This window comes from Lissotriton helveticus, chromosome 3_1, assembly GCF_964261635.1.
Source record: "Lissotriton helveticus chromosome 3_1, aLisHel1.1, whole genome shotgun sequence".
NCBI lineage: Eukaryota > Metazoa > Chordata > Amphibia > Caudata > Salamandridae > Lissotriton > Lissotriton helveticus.
This window is the reverse complement of record NC_136061.1, coordinates 626821333-626840085: the sequence shown is the minus strand read 5'-3', so window position 1 is coordinate 626840085 and position 18753 is coordinate 626821333. Positions and strand designations below refer to the sequence as shown.

The 18753-nt window shown below is 46.6% G+C and overlaps 1 protein-coding gene across 1 annotated transcript in view; it reads right to left on the bottom strand.

Annotated features, from left to right (window-relative positions):
* Nucleotides 1–18753, bottom strand: part of DDB1 (damage specific DNA binding protein 1) — a 1014306-nt gene that overhangs the window by 534152 nt on the left and 461401 nt on the right. Inside the window, exon 15 of the mRNA XM_078680637.1 lies at nt 14867–14974. Within this exon, the coding sequence (XP_078536763.1) occupies nt 14867–14974 (108 nt within the window). The remainder of the gene's footprint in view (nt 1–14866; nt 14975–18753) is intronic.

The following is an 18753-nucleotide window of genomic DNA, read 5'->3' as shown; positions in this document are numbered from 1 at the left end:
GCGGCCGACAGAGAGAGAGAGAGAGCGGCCGACAGAGAGAGAGAGAGCGGCCGACAGAGAGAGAGAGAGCGGCCGACAGAGAGAGAGAGAGCGGCCGACAGAGAGAGAGAGAGCGGCCGACAGAGAGAGAGAGCGGCCGACAGAGAGAGAGAGAGCGGCCGACAGAGAGAGAGAGAGAGCGGCCGACAGAGAGAGAGAGAGCGGCCGACAGAGCGAGAGAGAGAGCGGCCGACAGAGAGAGAGAGCGGCCGACAGAGAGCGGCCGACAGAGCGAGAGAGCGGCCGACAGAGAGAGAGAGAGCGGCCGACAGAGAGAGAGAGAGCGGCCGACAGAGAGAGAGCGGCCGAGAGAGCGGCCGGCTGAGCGAGAGAGAGGCCGGCTGAGCGAGAGAGAGGCCGGCTGAGCGAGAGAGAGGCCGGCTGAGCGAGAGAGAGGCCGGCTGAGCGAGAGAGAGGCCGGCTGAGCGAGAGAGAGGCCGGCTGAGAGAGAGGCTGGCTGAGTGAGAGAGGCTGGCTGAGTGAGAGAGAGGCTGGCTGAGTGAGAGAGACACTGACAGAGAGAGAGACTGATGGAATTGGGGTCAAAGTGTGTATGGAGCTAGGCAATGCCTCTTAAGATTGCTATTGTCTGCATATAAGAATATATTGTCAAAATGTCCTCTTTGTAGTTACATCTGCTTTTGAAATATAGCATTGTCACATTGTCTAATGTTTTGAAACCGGTTTGATTTTTTTTTTACTCTAGCCCGCCCCCCCACTGACCCTGACCCCGCCCCTACTGGTGCGGCCCTCGGCCCTAAACCACACTGTAATTTTGGCCCCCGAAAGAAAGTTTGTGAGTACCCATGGTCTGAATGGTGGATTTGTCTCGTTCTTGTGGATCTTGGGGACCATATAAAAAGATGGACTTTTTGGGTTGGTTTTTATTAGGAAATTCTTTGTCTTTTCTTTGATGGTTTCCATGTCATATGCTTTAGTGACCAGATCCTTCAATAAGGTGGCAAATTCTCTAGTTGGATTACCCTCCAATTTCATGTAGGTCGTATTGTCTGCGATATGTTCCCTGACTTGCATTTCGTACTTAGTTTTATTGATTATTACCAATGCTCCACCTTTGTCTGCTTTCTGACATACAATGTTGGGATTATCTGCTAGTTTCCTCAACGTATCCCAATCCTTTTGTGCGATATTCTTCTTGGTTTTTCTGTTGCAGTTGATATGTGATATGTCTTGTTTTACTAATGTTTCAAATAAATCCAGTGTCTTATGATTTGTTGGGGCCGTGTATGTACTTCTAACTTTTAACCCACGTAATTCATCTGGTTCTTTTTGTGGTTGGTCTGGAATAACGTTTTCAAAGAAGTTCCTCAGACGTAATTTTCTCATGAGTTTAAATAAACTCACCTCTAGTTCTAATGGGTTGGTTTCAGTGGTGGGAGCAAACGATGTTCCTCTTCGTAGCAATTTTGTTTCTGATGGAGTCAACTTGTAGTCTGAGATATTGATGACTAGGTTTCCTTTTGAGTTTTCTTCTTGTCTTTCTTGGGGATTGTCATGCTCCTCGTATTCGGATGCTCTTTTTCTCTTTGCCCTTCGGGATCTCCTCTTTCTAACTGACCTTCTTCTAAAAAAAGGCTGGCCAGAAGTTGATTGTAGTGCAGTTTCCCCTTGTGGTATTTGTGGTGACTCCGTTGTGATTACTGACTTTTTATATATACTCTGATGTGTTCATTCCGTGGTTTCACTACCAGATGATGTGTCAGTCTGTTGAGAATAAGGTCGGTTCCTACGTCTTTGTGCATATACTTCCGCCCACGTATATACTTCTCCTAATTTATAGTCCAGGGTGTCCCTCCTAAACTTCCTGATTTTTCTTTCATTCATTTCTTGTGAATGTTTGGATATCTGTGTATTGATGTCTTCCAATATTTTTGACCAATCTTCAGCTGACATCATACTGGTTAGTTCGTTTGTGACCTCCACTATTTCCTTGGATAAGTCTTCCAATATACTCGATAACTCTTCTACTATTAATATTATTAAGTTGAGCAAACATTTATTTAGTATCGCGTACCACCGTTCCTGGAATTATTTTGCATTTTTGCACAGTGATGGTTTCAGTGCTATCCTAAGGCCACGAGGTATTCTTTGAGCTCTGTGATATTTGATGTGTGCTCGCGTGTAACCTTTGATTGATTTCGCGTTTTGATAAATAGATCAGTTGTCTAATGCTCTGTTCCTTGGTCCGGTTAGTAGTTGCCTGTGATGTTTCCTCTTGTATAAGTGTGTAAATTCTGGACACTTCGTTATTTGAGAATGTGAAAGATCTTCTCCTATTTGTTCTGTCGTTTTAGTGATTTCCTCATATGAAGACATCGTTTTTATTTATCTTATTGTTCGGTGTGCTGATGGCAGCGGGTGGTTTTGTAGTAGATAGATCAAGCAATTGCTTACGCACAACCTTAATGTTGAACTTGAATTTCTTAGTTTAGTTAATTATTTCGGGGTGCTCCTGGGGTGACGTATCCCCCCTTTAAAACGCCAAGTATTTAAATTTGAACCGTGCTTCCAAACAATTTGGTTGCATCCCCCTGTATGCACTCTCTTAGTATTATTCTCTTCAGAGAATATTCAAATAATTGCAACGTTTTACATGATTTTAGTTCAATTAGATTTTTATTCTGATATTACATTCATCTGATTTGTCCTTCAATCAGAATAATTTATTTTGCATTTCCACATTATTCTTCTCCATAATGCTCCAATGCATTTCAAGCAAAAAAAGCTCTTCCTCAGGGAGCCACTAAAGTGAACAGAATCAATACACTCGTATTTATCATGAATATGTAAACCAAACCACAATCACAAGTTTCTTATTGTTTTTTGTGTTGAATCGTGAGTATTACCCACACGTGGGAGTGTGAAAAGTTTGTGTATATGGTGAACGTTTATTTTCTGAACCCGGTGATGTGAAACTGTGAAAACGATAAGTATCGTGAGTCCAAGAGATTAGTCTCATAAGTCGCTGTACTCTACCTAATGCCGTACTTGCTTTTCCTCCCATAGGATAACATTACAGCTTTTGAAAAATGGCCACTTTTTAAACAAAACTAATTCTCTTGCAAAACGCACTTAAATGATCCTATAGATTCTTGTGCCTAAACATATAAAAATACATGTTATTTATATAAATTAGGGTGGATCTCCATATGAGTAGTGTGCATCCTTTATTGGAAGCGTGTGTATTTTGCAGATGTCTAACACTCCTCTCTGATAAGGCTATTGCTGCTTGACCCCATTATGCCCTAGAAGAGTACCTTGGGATTGCTAGATCAAGCCCCTGTCCACTAGTAAGGGAGTACACAGACTCTTTGCACAATAGACCTCTTTTTGGTATTTCATATGAAGAGACAGATTGCTACAGTAGCCCCTTGTGTAAACTACTATTGCTGCTAGATGCACTTTCAGAGAAGCATAAGTTAGACCTTCTAACAAAGGAGTTAAATATCTAATTACTGTAGTTTCTCCTGACGGTTTTTAAAGCAGATTATCTTTTTGGCACTAATATGTGCATCTTTCTTGTTCTGCAGTCTAACATCTAATTATTGCCTTCCTTGCTTCTCCGAGGACTGCAATTGATTTTTCATGTAGTCTTAAATTATCAAACCCTATATTTTTCAGGAGCAATGTTGCTACTCAATGTGTTTGGTTTTGGATGTAGAACTCACTGAAGACATGGTTGTTCTGAGTTAGCGGGCAATGACTGACCCCTTTTCGTCTCCAAGCGTCAGGAAATCCTGTGTGGGTAGCTGTCTGCTCTATAAACGTTTATTTAATAACAATAACTCTTCCCAATTCCAACAAGAGTAGATCGTGCAATAATGGTAGTATTTCCATTTCTTGTGCCATCTCTCTCAGATCTGAGCACCATGTCTGCCTTGCCCGCTATGGTGATATCGGTATAAGCCTCATCAGTGACCGTCTGCATTTTTTAATCACTCTTGAGAGCAGTAGTATCGGGGGAAAAGCATAAGCAAACCTCCCTGGACAATTTATCGACCACACATTTCCTACGGAATGAGGGTATGCAAGTCTGGACGCGATGAACTGGCATTTCTCATTTTTTGTTATTGCGAACAAAACTATTTTGAAGTACCCCACTTTTGGGTCACTGTCTGTTTCAGTTCCCACTTGTGTGAGACTGATGTGTCTGCTCAGTCTGTCTGCGAGTACACCATCTACTCCCGTTAGATGCATAACCCTCAATGTTGTGTCTTTGAATGACCCTTCTAAAGATTTGTTGTGCCATCTTTGGTAAAGGAGAAGTCTTGGTGCCCCCACCCCCACACGTTTGTTATGATAAAACATTGTAGTATTGTCCGTTTCTATTTTAATCGATTTGCTCCACAAATGCTGTTGAAAGGCTTCTAAGGCTAGGAACACACTTTTTAACTCAGTTTGTTGCACTGCTTTCTGAGGATTCTGAATTTCTCCCAAATCGAGTTTCCCCATGTGTGACCCTGATCTGATATGGGAGGCATCTGCGGTAATGGTCACTATTGGAGTTGTAGTCATAATTAGTGTTCCTGCTGTTACATTTGTCTTGTTCCACAAACTAATTTCCTCTTGTATGTTTTGAATAACAATCAATAGATCCTCCCAGCTGGTTGAATCAATTGACTGTATTCATTCTTGTATGAGTCTCATGTGAAGCCATGCATGTGGTATTAGTGGTTTGCATGAAGCCAACATTCCCAATAATTTCCCCAGACTCCTCGCGGTCAGGTATCAGAGTTTCTTGTGTTATAGCTTGTACCCTCTTGCTGCATGGGAAAACCTTCCCCTGAATTGTGCTTATGTTCACTTCTAACAGTTTCTGCTGTTCTGGTAAAGATTTCTTCATGCTTATTGTGAATCCCAGTCTGTGCAGTGTATCATCACGGTCTTGGTACTTTTTTGCACTTGTGCGCAGAGTTTGCTCTTACCATCCAATCGTCTAGGTACGGATAGACATGTATACCTTTTCCTCTCAGCTGTGCCACTACAGCCACCAGGCGCTTTGTGAAAACCCTTGGGGCCAACATTACGCCAAAAGGTAGCACTCTGAATTGGTAGTGTGTTTTGTTAAACACAAAAGCTGGACATTTTTGTGTTTTGTGTTCACTGAAATGTATAGATAAGCATGTTTTAGATCTACAGTTGCCATGAAATTCCCTTGTTGAAGCTGAGGATTAACTTCTTGTAAGGTTGTCATCTTGAATTGTTGTGTTCTTATGAGTTTAAGAAACAGAGGTGTAGTATGGGACACAGCGTCTTGTCTGGTTTTGGAAACAGAAAATATGTAGATTTTTCTCTCTCTCTCTAGGGCACTCTTCCTGCTGCTCAGTTGTGTAGCAGTTCTTGTACTTCTTTTTGAAGATGTTCTCTTCCATTGTGTGCCCTTTTAATTTTGGATAACATGTTGGTGGGTGTTTCCCCAACTCTATGCAGAAACTGTTTTGTATTATATTGAGCACCCACTTGTCTGATGTCACCTCCCTAAACTCCTGACAGAAGTATCCAATCCTTCCCCTACTGGGTTGCTGCCCCTCTCGAAGGCAGGCTTCTTCTTGTTTGACCACAAAAAGACTGCCTTTGTGGTGTTTGAAATTGCCACTGATGATATGCAGGCTGTGGCTGGCTCGTGCTTTGGAAACCTTGATGCGGTTTCCCAGTCTGGAACACCCTTCTTCCTGTACATCGTCTAGTTCGAGGGTTCCTCTTCATGGGTGACCCCTGAACTGTAGGAATCCCATTTATTGCGCCAGATCGTCTTTTTTAATTTGTTGCAGCATGTCATCAGCTGCTTTGCCAAACAAATGTTCATGATCGAACAGACTGTTGGCGATATTGGCCTGTATTTCAATCTTGAAGCCTGATATTCTCAGCCATGCATGGCATCTTAATGTTGTTCCTGTCACAATCAGTCCTGCATCTGTGTCTGCAGCATCTAGTGCTTACTGTGGGCATAGATTTGCAGGGCTCAAAAAATGTAATTTTTACTAGACCTACAGGTCTACTAACCTAAACAATTTTCTTGACCTAACTGAAATGCACTTGAGTTTAGTTTCTTAAAGTGGAGCAAATGTGCCAAGTTAACAAGATTTAAAGGCATTTTTACTTCTCATTCACTTTGTGAGCAATAAAGATGCCTGTAAATCTTACTATCTTGTCACATTTCCTCTGCTTTCAGATACAGAGGACAAAAGTCAGTTTGTCTTACTACTCGCCAGAAAGGGCGAGTAGGACCGGAGAACAGCTCGCCCTAATTGAATCTGGCTTGCAAATGCGAGCGGACGAGTGGATTATTCGAGCCCTGGTTTGCGATGCCTTTCCCCTCTTCAGCTAGAGCTTTTGCTCTTTTTTGATATTGCTAAGGCAGATATTTCATTTTCCGCCATCTCTTCCCAGTTCTAATGGGCATATCTGTTTAGCAAATCATTAGAGTTTGCTATCCTTCATTGAGTAGAGGCTTCTCTTTCGAATTTTCTTCCCAATACTTGAATCCTTTTGCTTTCATTATCTGGTGGGGGGCCAGAGGCAGTAGGGACATTTTCTCTCTCCTGCCTATGCCTACGATGGTTGAATCAGCCACTACATTGCCCCTTATGTATGCAGGATCTTTGGAGGAGTGCATGTACTTTTTCTCCACCCTTGGGGTTACTGTGCTGCATGTTGCTCGCTAATTAAAGCCTCTCTCCCGTGAAACATGATGTTTGGTAGCATAGGACGGTATTGGACCTTGTTCTGTGATGTATCAATATTTCAAGCAAGAAACTAGTATGTGGCTTTTTCTTTTCCCATCTGCACTCTAAACCTTTTGGATGCTTTTTTGTCCAGTTGGTTATACACGGTAACATCATCTTGAGGCGATGGCCTAGAAGAGCACTTGTTCCTCTTCCTCCTGAGGCTCAGGGTGAGGTGGTCCTATTTCCTCCGTATCCTTCCCTTGAGTCTTCTGTCGAAGGCTTCAATGGAATCCTGAAAGCCTGTAATGAGGAATCAAATGTTTTCTTCTTTTTTTAATATGGTCACTAATTTGGCTTCAAGCCTTCTTTTCTTGTTCTCTATTTCAAGTGTGCTTCCTTCGGTGTTAAGGGTAGGAGGTGTTTTCTTTTTTGACATCAAAGATTCTAGTATTGCCGTTATAGCTGCAGTCTTATTTTTCTCTGTTTCGTTCGGCCTTCGACGTCAATGTTTCTTTGCCACCTCTCCCACCTGTGGTATTCTTTGGCTGGGACCAGATCGGATCTTTGTGCTTTGTCTTGGCTTCAGTCAGCAAGATCCTTGGCGCTGAGGCAGACTTTTGTTTTTAGGAGTTGGTTTGAATCATCCACCATTTTCTTTTTAGGCATTACCTGTCCGTGTTTTTCTTCCAGTCTTCGAGGGTTCTTTCTCCATGTAGATGATGACTTTCTCGATGTCTGAGTCTTCCCCATCCACTTCCTTGGCGAAGTTATCTTCCCCCTCACTCAACAACCCCAAGTCTCTGAATCAGGAAGTGTCCTTTTGGCCCTTCATAACAGAGTGCACACCTTTGCTTGTCTCAGGTCTTGAGCGTCTTCCCCTTGAACTCCACCAAGTCTCACAGGATCCAGAGTATTGGTTGATTGGAAAGCAAAGATTGCAGACCTGTTGGCTGTCACACTGCGCAAACTTGTGGTATCACTGTGGACAGCAACTGAACACAGTATTCTCTATTTCACGATGAGCAAGGGTCCCCTTGTTCACGCATTCCCTCGCTCGATGACAAAAAAACACAGATTTTAGCTTTGTTGAAGTTCGCAGAGATCACTTCCAACAATTTTGTGGCGTTTTGCTCTACTTCCCTTCAACGAGAAAGCTCCTTTACTTCTTTTTAATCCTCCTGAAGTTTGGAGATCTACTCCATGCTTACACACCCAACGGCAGGATGAAAACCTGAAGATGGTGACCAACAGTGAGGGTCTATATGACTGTCTGTGGACTGAGTCACAGCCAAAAGGTTAGTGCAATGTCTGTGCGCAAGGTAATGGGTACTGCCCCTAGTCTGGATCAGGGCACTGTCTCATTCTAAAGCACTTTGGCTAGGTGTCAGACATCACAATAGGCTGTGGATTCGCCTACCACATCATCGACGTCCAAGGGACTGGTTCTGATTTTGGTGCTGTAACGGAAGTATGCACAGATGCCGGTGCAATTCCTGAAGCGGGTTTGAATGGCACAGATGGGGGCGAGAATGCAACTGCCGGGGATATCCTGATTGGAGGCCCCTGATGGCCTATGCTGGAAAGATGTGCAGCACAGCCTCGTTAATGGCTTTGATTAGCTGTGTGTCGCACATGAACCGAGAAGGTTAAGGTGCATTGGAACCAAGGTTGGAATTGGCTCTTCTGTGAAACAGTAGTAAGAACAAGCGGCACGGTGACGCCCTCCTGCCTTCTCTGGAGAACCAAGAGTGGTGGGATGGGTAAGTGTTGTGCTTGGAGTTTTTAGGCTGCTTCTTAGACTTACCGGAAGACATTGACCACAATGAAGATCCGTTGTGGGAATATGTCTGCACTTCGGAGATCAACTGGAAGCGAACCCTGAATGGAGTTTTGAAGTGTTTTACTATATAGGGATTTGCCTTGCACTCTCGGATGGCTTTGAGATTCATCAGGGCATATTTGTTGCAGGCCTCCAAGTTGTGCACTGAACCCAAACACTAGAGGCACACTTCAAGGGATCTGTAACAGACATCTGTTTGCAACAGTCCCTAGAAGCTTTAAGCCCTGTATGTTTCCTTGCACACTGGTAGATCTGAGACAAAGAATCAGAGAACAATCTCTTCAAGAGATGAAGAAAGAGTGTAGCTCCAGATTCACGTCTGTAGGCGTGGTAAGAAAGAAACTGATGTTAGCTAGCATGGAAGGCTGCTCCATTCTTCACTTACAGAATGGAACAACGGATATTAATAAAGATGCCTATTTTCCCAGGTACAACAATATTCTCCTCAGCTTTAGCTTTTTTTTCTACTTTTGGTCTAAATCTTAGGACTGAGGCTTAGAGATAAAGGGAGTCTGGATCTTTGATCTTTTAAGAAATTGGGGTATTAGTTGAGGGGGGGAGGGGTAAAGGTTTCTGGAGCCAACTACCCACTTTCTGCATTTTCAAGACGGCTGAAATCTTGGAACACACTATACGTCCCAGAGTGGGGTGGGGGGGATCTCCTAAAAGAACTGAGGGGCGAGACCTAGCCAGGGGACCTCAACCCCAAGGACTGTAAAAGTCAGAAGTACAAGCAACACAAGGAAGCAGGGCACAACAAACTCCACATTAGAGACCAAATGCATGTGCGCAAAAATACCCAGGTATTCGCCCACCAATCACCAGAAAGGAAGGAATGGAGCAACAACAAGGCGAGCATCCCCCTAGGGAGGGAGTACAAAAAGAAGGTACTCACAAAGGACCGTCACCCTGAAGCAGGCGAGTACAGAAGACAGAGAGGGGTCCTCGCAGATACGGGGAGGAAGGGCGGCTCATGAAGGAATCTGCAGCTAGAATCGTCTCTACCAGATACATCGTTACCGAAGGTAAGTAACTCTTAAAACTGACAAAGACTACTAGCCGCAGATTCAGATACCCTAGCCATACCCAAGGGGGAGGAGGGTCAGCGAGAGGACCTCAGCAGTTCAGATAGCACAAGAGCCCCAACAGGGGACCAGTCACGTGGAGAGGGAAAAATAACCCAGTCCACCGAAACAGGGGAGGGGTCACAGGCCCTAAGCTGAAGAGAACCTCAGCAACCAGGAAGAACACCTACCTCAAGGGGATGTGTTAGAAAGACAACGAGGCAACCCAGCCTTCACCAGCAGGATAAAACAAGGGCAATACGAAGGAGGCCAGAACTCCTCAAGCCCAGTCAACACACCAGGGACCTCCACCGGAAGCCCCAAAGGTGCAGGCAACACAGAGGAGTACCGAGGAAGAAGAGCCACCCACAGATTCCAAGGAGAAGAGGCAGAAGAGCGGCAAAGCCCTCCACCAGGAAACATACCCAGTGCAGAGGGCAGCCGAGCCAGTCATAGTTTGAAGTCAACAGACAAGACAGAACAGCGCCTCAGCAATAAGGCAGGTGGAAGAATAAGAACGTAATATTACAATAGCCCCACAGGACAAGAAGCAGGAGCGCCAGGGCAAAGGCCAAGGCCTCCGGCCACCGAACAGAAGAGGAGGCAGGGGCAGCCAGCCGCTGACTAGCACCACGAAACTAACGCCCAGATCACGTTGGTTCAGAACAAGTGCAAGGCTAGTAAAACGTCCCCAACGACCCCAAATGGGACCGCTCCGGACAGAACCGATCCACGAAGAAGTGTGATCAGCTAGAAGATAAGAGGAGAAACAAGTAGGAAACTATTACCTCAGAAACACCAGACAGAGGACCAGAGCAAACGGCAGGCAAAGGGCAAAAACAGCGCAGCATAACTGCGCCAGGACGCTCCTTAGTTGGAGCAGCTGTGCGCATAACAAATAAAGATAACATAACATAACATAACAGCACAGATGGCCAAGTCATGCCCCAGTAAGGACCAAAAACCGCACCACCGTAATACAGCGACACCAGGCGGGGCGAAGAACACGCAAGTGGGGGGTCCACACCCTCCAAACGTAAGACAGGGCTATACAATAGCTACATGTACCCCACATAGGGTAGGACATGTCACAAGAAGCTTGGGAACCTCTCTTAGGGAACAAACAATCCCGCATCAGAGGACAAACCATAGACCTGTGGCAGAAACCACAGAAGGCTTAGTAATAAACCAAAAACACATCCCCATCAAAAAAGGAGGCTGAACCAGTCGCCAACTGAAGAGAGGCCAACCAAGGACCCAGAGGGCACAGTAACCCTCACAGAAAGTGTAACAGCCACTCCAAAACCGAAAACCAGAAGCAAGTGGGATAACGCCTCCCACCAAGACCCGGAGGATCAGCAAAACAACCTACTGAGGAAAAGGGTGAGGAGGACCGAGGCCCGCAAGAAGACGCTGAATTGCGGAGTCCGCATGAGTATTAAACAGCAGGACCCAGTCAAAAGGTAGGTCGACCAGACGCTCTAATATTTTCAGGAAAAACAGCATCACGTAGCCAAGCATGGCGACAGAGAGCCACAGAAGTGGCCATAGCACGGCCAGGAGCATCGGCAACATCCAAAGCCGCACGAAGAATAAACGCGGCAACTCCCTACCATCCAACACATAACCCCACAGATCAGCACGGTCACCCTCATGAGAGACATGAGAAAGAGTGGACTCCACAAAATCCCACAGCCAGGAAGTAGCCCTGGTCAACAAACACAAGGTGTTAAGCGCCCGCAAGGCAGCGATGGAAGAAGCAAAGACATTACGCCCCCATGAGTCCAACCACCGGGCCTCCCTAGACGGAGGAAACACCACCACAGGCAAGCACGGAAAGGCATTCCGCAGAAGAGCGCCTTGAGTAGAAGGGTGGAAAGAAAGACAGACCGGTCGTGCGGAGCAGGACGATGGCAATGCAGTAATGCCTGAGGCACCGGATCGCCTGTGGTAGGGCCCCCCCCCCCCAAGCCCCCATAAGAGAATTAAGGAGTGACACTTCAAAGGAAGGAGCAACTCCTGTCCACCAGAGCCCTGATGGAGAATCTCCAAGAGGTTGTCTGTAGGAAATGGAGTGACCAGTTCACCCATCCTCAGAATACCAGCAGCCGTGGAAATAGCCTGAAAAAAAAGACAACACTGGCCTCAGTAGGGCGCCGCGGAGTGAAAAGTAATTACTCCATGGGCGACGGCTGCAGACTGAGGCGTCCGTCCCCATGTCCCGGGGGAGGCAGCCAGCTCCGGAATAGTGGGGGATCCACAGATGAATGGGGAACCTGAGGGGCCCCAGGGGAAGGTGGAGATGCTGGTGGAGAAGCCAGCCTCGAGCCACGGAAAGAAGAGTTTGAGGATTTAGGCCGTGGGGACGGTGAAGTACCTTCCCTGGAAGATGCAGATGAAAAGGCAACAACATGGAGCCCTGTCTCCGGGAAGGAACACACCAACAGATGACAGACCTCTGGAGAAGAAGGGATCTCAGGAGACTAATCCAGAACCAGACGCCGGCGCGGCTCCTTGGAATACGCCATCTGCGACTGATCGCCGTCGAGCGGTGCCGGAGTGGGCATCCGTGGCGCTGGACCAACTCCTGCCACCACGTGCTCTCCAGGAGAATGGGGCGAGGTCGACGCCGGAACAGCGAAGGTGGGGCGCCTAAAAGGCGCCGTCTTGGCCTCGGATGGGGCAGCCGCCCGTGTCCAGGACCGAGAGGGACCAGGAAGGTGCCCCGGGTCCCGGCCTCCAACCACAACTCCACCAGAGCTGGGGATAAAAGCTCCCAGCGCCATAAAAGCGCAGGCTCGACCTCTGGTGAGGCAGCCGCCTGCTCAGAGGACCGAGGGGGACTTGGGGACAAGCCCGGAGTCCCAGCGATCACCTGTGACACCACAGGGAGCCCCGTAGGGATTTGCGGCGAGGCAGGGATGCTAGGTGCCGAAGAGGGGAGCCCCGTAGGACTACACCTCAAAGACGTCACCCTCCTACGACCTGAAGCCGAAACCGCTGGGGACAGAGCCGCCGGCGACTCTGCGGAAGTCCCTGCGCGAGGCAAGGGATCTGCAGACGTCACAGGAGGTGGAGGAAGGGCCAAAGAAGTCTGCAGCACCGCAGCGTAGGCTGTCATTTGGGCCCACCGCGGAAGGAGGACAGGGCCTCAGACAAACTGAAGGACCTACCAGCCGGTGAGCCACGCCCAAAGGGCCGCGGCGAAAGACTATGTCGCAAACGAAAACAGCGGCTCCTTGCTTCCGAGGTAGGGGACAGACGCTGGGACGACACTGACCTGGACAAGTGAGCGACAGCAACTTTACCCGGCGCTCTCGCCGTGATTTAGGATTAAGGTGCTGGCAGGCGTCACAACTCTCCGAGTCATGGTGCTCACCCAGGCACCACATGCAAATCGGATGATGGTCCGTCACCGACATAGGACGTGCACAGGAGGTACACGTTTTGAAGCTCGAAGGCATTCACACACTGTTTAAATAACGCCAAAGCGTGAAAAAGAAGAGAAGGCCTGAAAACAGGCCAGGACACAATTCGGATCCGCGTTGCATGCAGAAAGAGAAAAAGCGGACGTAAGAGCCGGGGTGGGACTTATGTACCCTCGCTGACGTCACGAACGCGGACGGCAGGGCGGAGTCACGTGGTGCCGTCCCCCCGGCGCGCAGGGGGGCTGTGGCAGAAAAGGTTTCCGGATTAAGTCTCACACCTGGGGATAATTCTATGTTAAGGAATCTGCGGCTAGTAGTCTCAGATATATAGAACAAACCCGACATCACCATTGAACTGGATTTTAACAACTATTAAAGCAGTTGTTTAAATGGTTTATCTAGCTTGTTCCATTACCAAGATACATGATTTGTATTGAATATTGCATCCCAATGTTTTACTGTGAAGCAGCAACACCTGCTACAGTGGAGAAAAGACGGAGGGGATTTTCACAGTAAGGACGTTTAAAATTAAACTTTTACATGTCCTACTTTTAAATACCATACACCCTACCTTTTTGGCAGTAAGATCAGGTTAGGGGTCACCTATAAATATTTAAAAGGAAGGTTTGAACCTTTCAAAAGGGGTTATTTTGATGGTTTGGATTTGCAGTTAAAACATACATAGCCATGTTTACATTGCCACTGTAGTGAATGGCACAATGAGTGCTACAGTCTACTTGCAACATTAAACGTGTATACCTCAATGCCATATACCGATACTTATGGGTAAGTTAAATGTGTCAATCAGGAGTATACCAACTTTACAATGTTAGAAGAAGCACAAGCATTTCACCTCTGGTTAGCAGGTGTGAAGTACACAGTACTATAACCAGCAAAAATAGGGTTCAACGAAAATAAAAACAAATCAGGGTGACCCTACAGAAAGAGGAAATTTCCAACAGTACTGCATTTTCTTCTGTCACTTACCCATGTGAAGTTAACCTGAAGAAAACTCCAAATCTTTAGAGGTGTGGCTGGGGAAAGAGCACTGTACCATGCTCTTCTGTGTTAAAATGCAAGAGGTGCTAAGAAGTTTTGTTTTATTGGAACCATCATAGACTTTACTTGTATATAAATATGTCATTTGATCTTCTCAGAGTATTAAAAGCAACAATATTTTGTAATGAAAAAGGGAGAGATTCCACAGTGAGAAAATTATTTTTTGCTGGCTGGGAAAAAAACAAACTCCAATTAGCAGAAGTGGATAGTTCCCCTGGATTTAAATATTGAAATTCTCAAAACCCAGCATAACTAAAACAATCACATTAACTTTCCAGTGGACCCTATCCTGATTCAGTCATTTCCAAGTCTAAATGGCAGCAAAGCATGTTAGAGTTGATGCACACTACTGACTGAGCATAAGTATTGTGTCCAGGCTGTGCCCCTCAGTCACCCAAACATGCCTGTTCAAATAAGCAGCTGCCAAACTCATACTTATTTCAACATCAAATTGCACTTAACATGTTGAACACAAATCATAGACAAGGGCACTGTACCAGGCCAGGCAGAGACAGCAAGCAAAAACACATCGCCAAATAATTTTGTTACCACATCAGAATAAAGGGAGATTATAGAATAAAAATGGAACAATTCAATCCCACGAGCAATCCTTATTTTACTTGTTAAGACTCAGGGGAAGACTTTCAGAAGTATCAGCCTAACGCTACACAGTAAAACAGAATTTCACACCTCACTTTGCTGCTTAACTGTCAAACTCTGAAACGTCAAACTCTGAACCAAACTCACCTGTGTCTACATTGAGCCCGAAGTAAAAAAGGGCTCCATCTCCAAGTGCACACAGTAGGTAATGGCTGCTTTCAAAAGTAGTCATCAGGATGGAGCGAGGTATGATCTCTGTGAGTGAAAACATACAAATGAGAGGTAAGATGGGAATTATATGGAGTAAGGAAGCTCTGACAAGGAGAGAAGTACGATGCTTGTAAAGGATATCTCTGTGGCATAGCAAAAATAGAATTAAAAAAAATCAAGTGAGGAAGCTGCATTACCCTAATAGGAGGGGGAGTATGTCAAACAAGTGAATGCCTTCTCTCTCCCCGACCTTTAAATGTACAACCAAACAAGTTATCTATTTTTTTGTTGATTTTTTTTAAATCCGCGAATCACAATCAGCATATGTATTTGTCCTTTGCTGAATCTGCTAAAAGGTGCTGAGAAAGGGAAAGTCTAGGGAAAAGGAACAAAAGATTGACCATTCTAGTAAAATTAGGTAGACTGCGCTGGGAAGCAAACAGAGAGATTGCAGAAGACAGCACACTACGTTTGGCCTAAGCAAACAGCCCTACAGAACATACTTTCCAAATTTTGCATTACTTCAGGCGGAAGCCTCATTATATTCCTGGGTTAGGCCCTTGCAGTTAAGCAGCTTATTTCTTACATTGTTCTTACAAACACATTTCAGCCTTAAACATCTGCACATATTTGCATGCGCAACAAAGTTGGATTTGTTTCCCTGAAACTAAAGATTATGCTACTTACCCAGTAAAAATCTGTTCTTGGCATGTAGAGCTGTAGATTCACATGCTTTGCATACTCCTGCCACTTAGTGTTGGCTCCGGATGTCTGCAAGTTTTTCTTTGAAGAAGTCTTTTCTAGTCACAAGGTATGGTGACTCTTCCTTTCGGTGATAGCGCGCAAGGGCATCACCTTCATTTTTTTTTTTTTTTAAACTTTATTTTTTCAGCAGAATGAACCAATACTTTCCCCCCCCAAAATTGGCATCAGTGTACAGAGAATACAGGTGTACGCAGTTCACACTCCCAGCACGGCTTCAACAGTTGCAGATAGAACAGGAGTCGCAAGAACCAGATCCACGGGATACAGTGCAAGTATAGAATCTGACATAAGGTAACATGTGCGCAGTCATCAGGGTATTACCCCAGCCCCTACTCTCCCTCCCCATCACCCGCCACCCCTTCCTCAGGTCCAGATTCCTCGGACGAGAACAATGCAGCACTAGTAGCATCAGAGTCGCTGTCAGTCGACCCCACAGCACACATGATACGCCATGCAAGCAAGTCCTCCTGTAGCCGCTCATCTCTACGCGCATGTTGCATGTGAGTTTCCTCAGCCAATGTCCATTCCCCTACATCCCGAAGCCATAATGTCACATCTGGCGCCCTTAGTCCCATCCAGGTGATAGCCACCCGCCGTCTAGCCAGCACTAAAAGCAGCTGCAGCATCTTATATGACAGATTCCTCTTCTTAGGTTTGGGGACCAGGGCTAACAAGCAATGGATCGGGGTCAGATCAAGACGCAGTCTCGTGACCCTCGGGATGTGGGCTACTACTACCCTCCAGAAGTCCCCGACCAGCGGGCACTCCCAAGCTAAATGGAGAAATCCGGCTCCTAACGAACCACACCGAGGACAGGCATCCGATTTATCCGCTGCAATGCGGCACAGAGCAACTGGGGTTACATAAGTGCGGTGCATGAAGTTAAAGTGGATTAATTTGAAACGTGCGTTACACGACACCTTCTTGGTGAGCGTCCCTATCCGCCCTCGCTGTCCCGGGTCCAAGGCAACCCCTAAATCTGCCTCCCATGCCGCCCAGGACGGAGCCACCGGGGGCGCCGAGTCGCATCTCATCGCTGTATATAACAGCGTTATCAATCGACGTCCCGCGCCGCACGACAGCAAGATATTCAAAGTATGGGACACCTGGGGTGCCTCAGGGAATTGTGGCCACGTCACTCTCGCCATGTCCCGCAGGGCTCCATAGTGAAGGTATTGGCCCCCAGTAAGACTGAAGGCCTCGATAGCTCTCTACAGGGTCACAAAGGACTCGTCCGGATATAAGTCTGCCAATGTGTCGCAACCGCCCTCACGCCATTCCCGAAACGACATGTGCTCTTCCATTAGAGTGACCGGTGCCAATATCCATATTGGCAGCTCCCTATGAAAAGGGGCCAGTCTCAGCACTCTTTCCACCACTCGCTGCCAGATCCCCGCGGTATGCCGAACAATATACGGCAGGTTGCCATCCGCTCCTCTGCCACGCATCAGAGCCAACTGCAACGCCGTCTCATCCGCGCTGCCAGCCAGGAGTCGCAATTCCCAATTTTCCGCGCCCGCGAACCAACGCGCAGTCGGTATAAGTTAGGCCGCGTAATAGTATAGATCAAAGCGTGGGGCCTCCAAGCCCCCCTCCTCCCAGCGTCTGACCATCGTACGTAGCGCAACTCTGCTGCGTCTGCCTGCCCAAAGCAGGGAGGTAAGCATCGTATTAAGCTTATTGAAAATTCGAGGAGGAAGAGGACAGAGGGTATTCTGTAGGATATACAATATTCTAGGCAGCATCACCATCTTTGAGACGGCCAGTCGTCCCATGAGAGAGAGTGGAAGCGTATTCCAAAAGGATACAGATTGTTGTAGGGAACTAAGCACACGGTCGGCGTTTCGGGCCAGCGATTGTTCATCAATCAACTTCATTTTTTAGATTGTTTTCAAGCAAGCGGGTGAGAATAGAGTGAGTATAGTTTAGACATGAATATAAAATAACAGGGACCCCCTGATTCCAAATTGGAGTTCCTAGGACAGGGTAAATTCAAATATAGTAAAAAATTCCTAGGCAACAAAAGGCCTGTCGAGAATCAGGCTAAGCATAAACCTTTGATAAATGAAGGGAGAGCCTCAATATTGAATATGCTACTTACCAGTATGCATCTGTTCTTGGCATGTAGGGCTGCTGACATTCATATCTATAGCATAGATCGCCGCCTAGTGTTGGGTCCGGATGATTGCACATTGTTGTCCTGGAAGAGTCTTTGAAGTATCACGAGATAGGTGGCTCCTCCCCTGGACTACAGTGCGCATGGGCATCGACTCCATCCCCAGATTGTTTTTAGCCATTGTGGCAAAGATGGAGTGTAATAGTGTAAGCGATGGCCATGCTAAGAGTAAGTGTTAAAAAGTCTGCAGCCACTACAGGCGCCGGGGAGGAGGGCGGGCGATATGAATGTCAGCAGCCCTACATGCCAAGAACAGATGCATACTGGTAAGTAGCATATTCAGTTCGAGGCATGTGGGCTGCTGAATTCATATCTATAGCATAGAATACATAGCAGTCCCTCCACTAACGGCAGCCGCCTGTGCCAGCTGCAGAAGTCTGAAAAAGCGTTTTAAGAACAGCCTGCCCTACAGCTGCTTGGAGTGCACGTCTACACAGTAATGTTTAGTAAATGTGTGTGGTGTAGACCATGTGGCTGCTCTACAAATATCTTCCAAAGGGATATTACCAAGGAAAGCCATAGAGGCCCCCAACTTACGGGTGGAGTGGGCTCTTGGAGGGACCGTTAAACTGCGCTTAGCCTTGTGATAGCAAATCTGAATGCACTCAACGATCCACCTGGCTATACCTGCTTTGGAAATGGGGTTGCCTTTGTGCTGGGCTGAGAAGGCAACAAAGAGTTGTTGTGTTTTCCTAAAGTCTTTGGTCCTATCGATGTAGTACATCAAGGCTCGTTTTACATCAAGAGTGTGGAGCATTCTTTCGGCAACTGTTTCTGGGTTTTGAAAGAATGCGGGCAGTTCAATGGTCTGATAGACATGGAACTGCGAAACCACTTTAGGAAGAAATTTAGGGTTAGTGCGCAGCACCACCCTGTTAGAGTG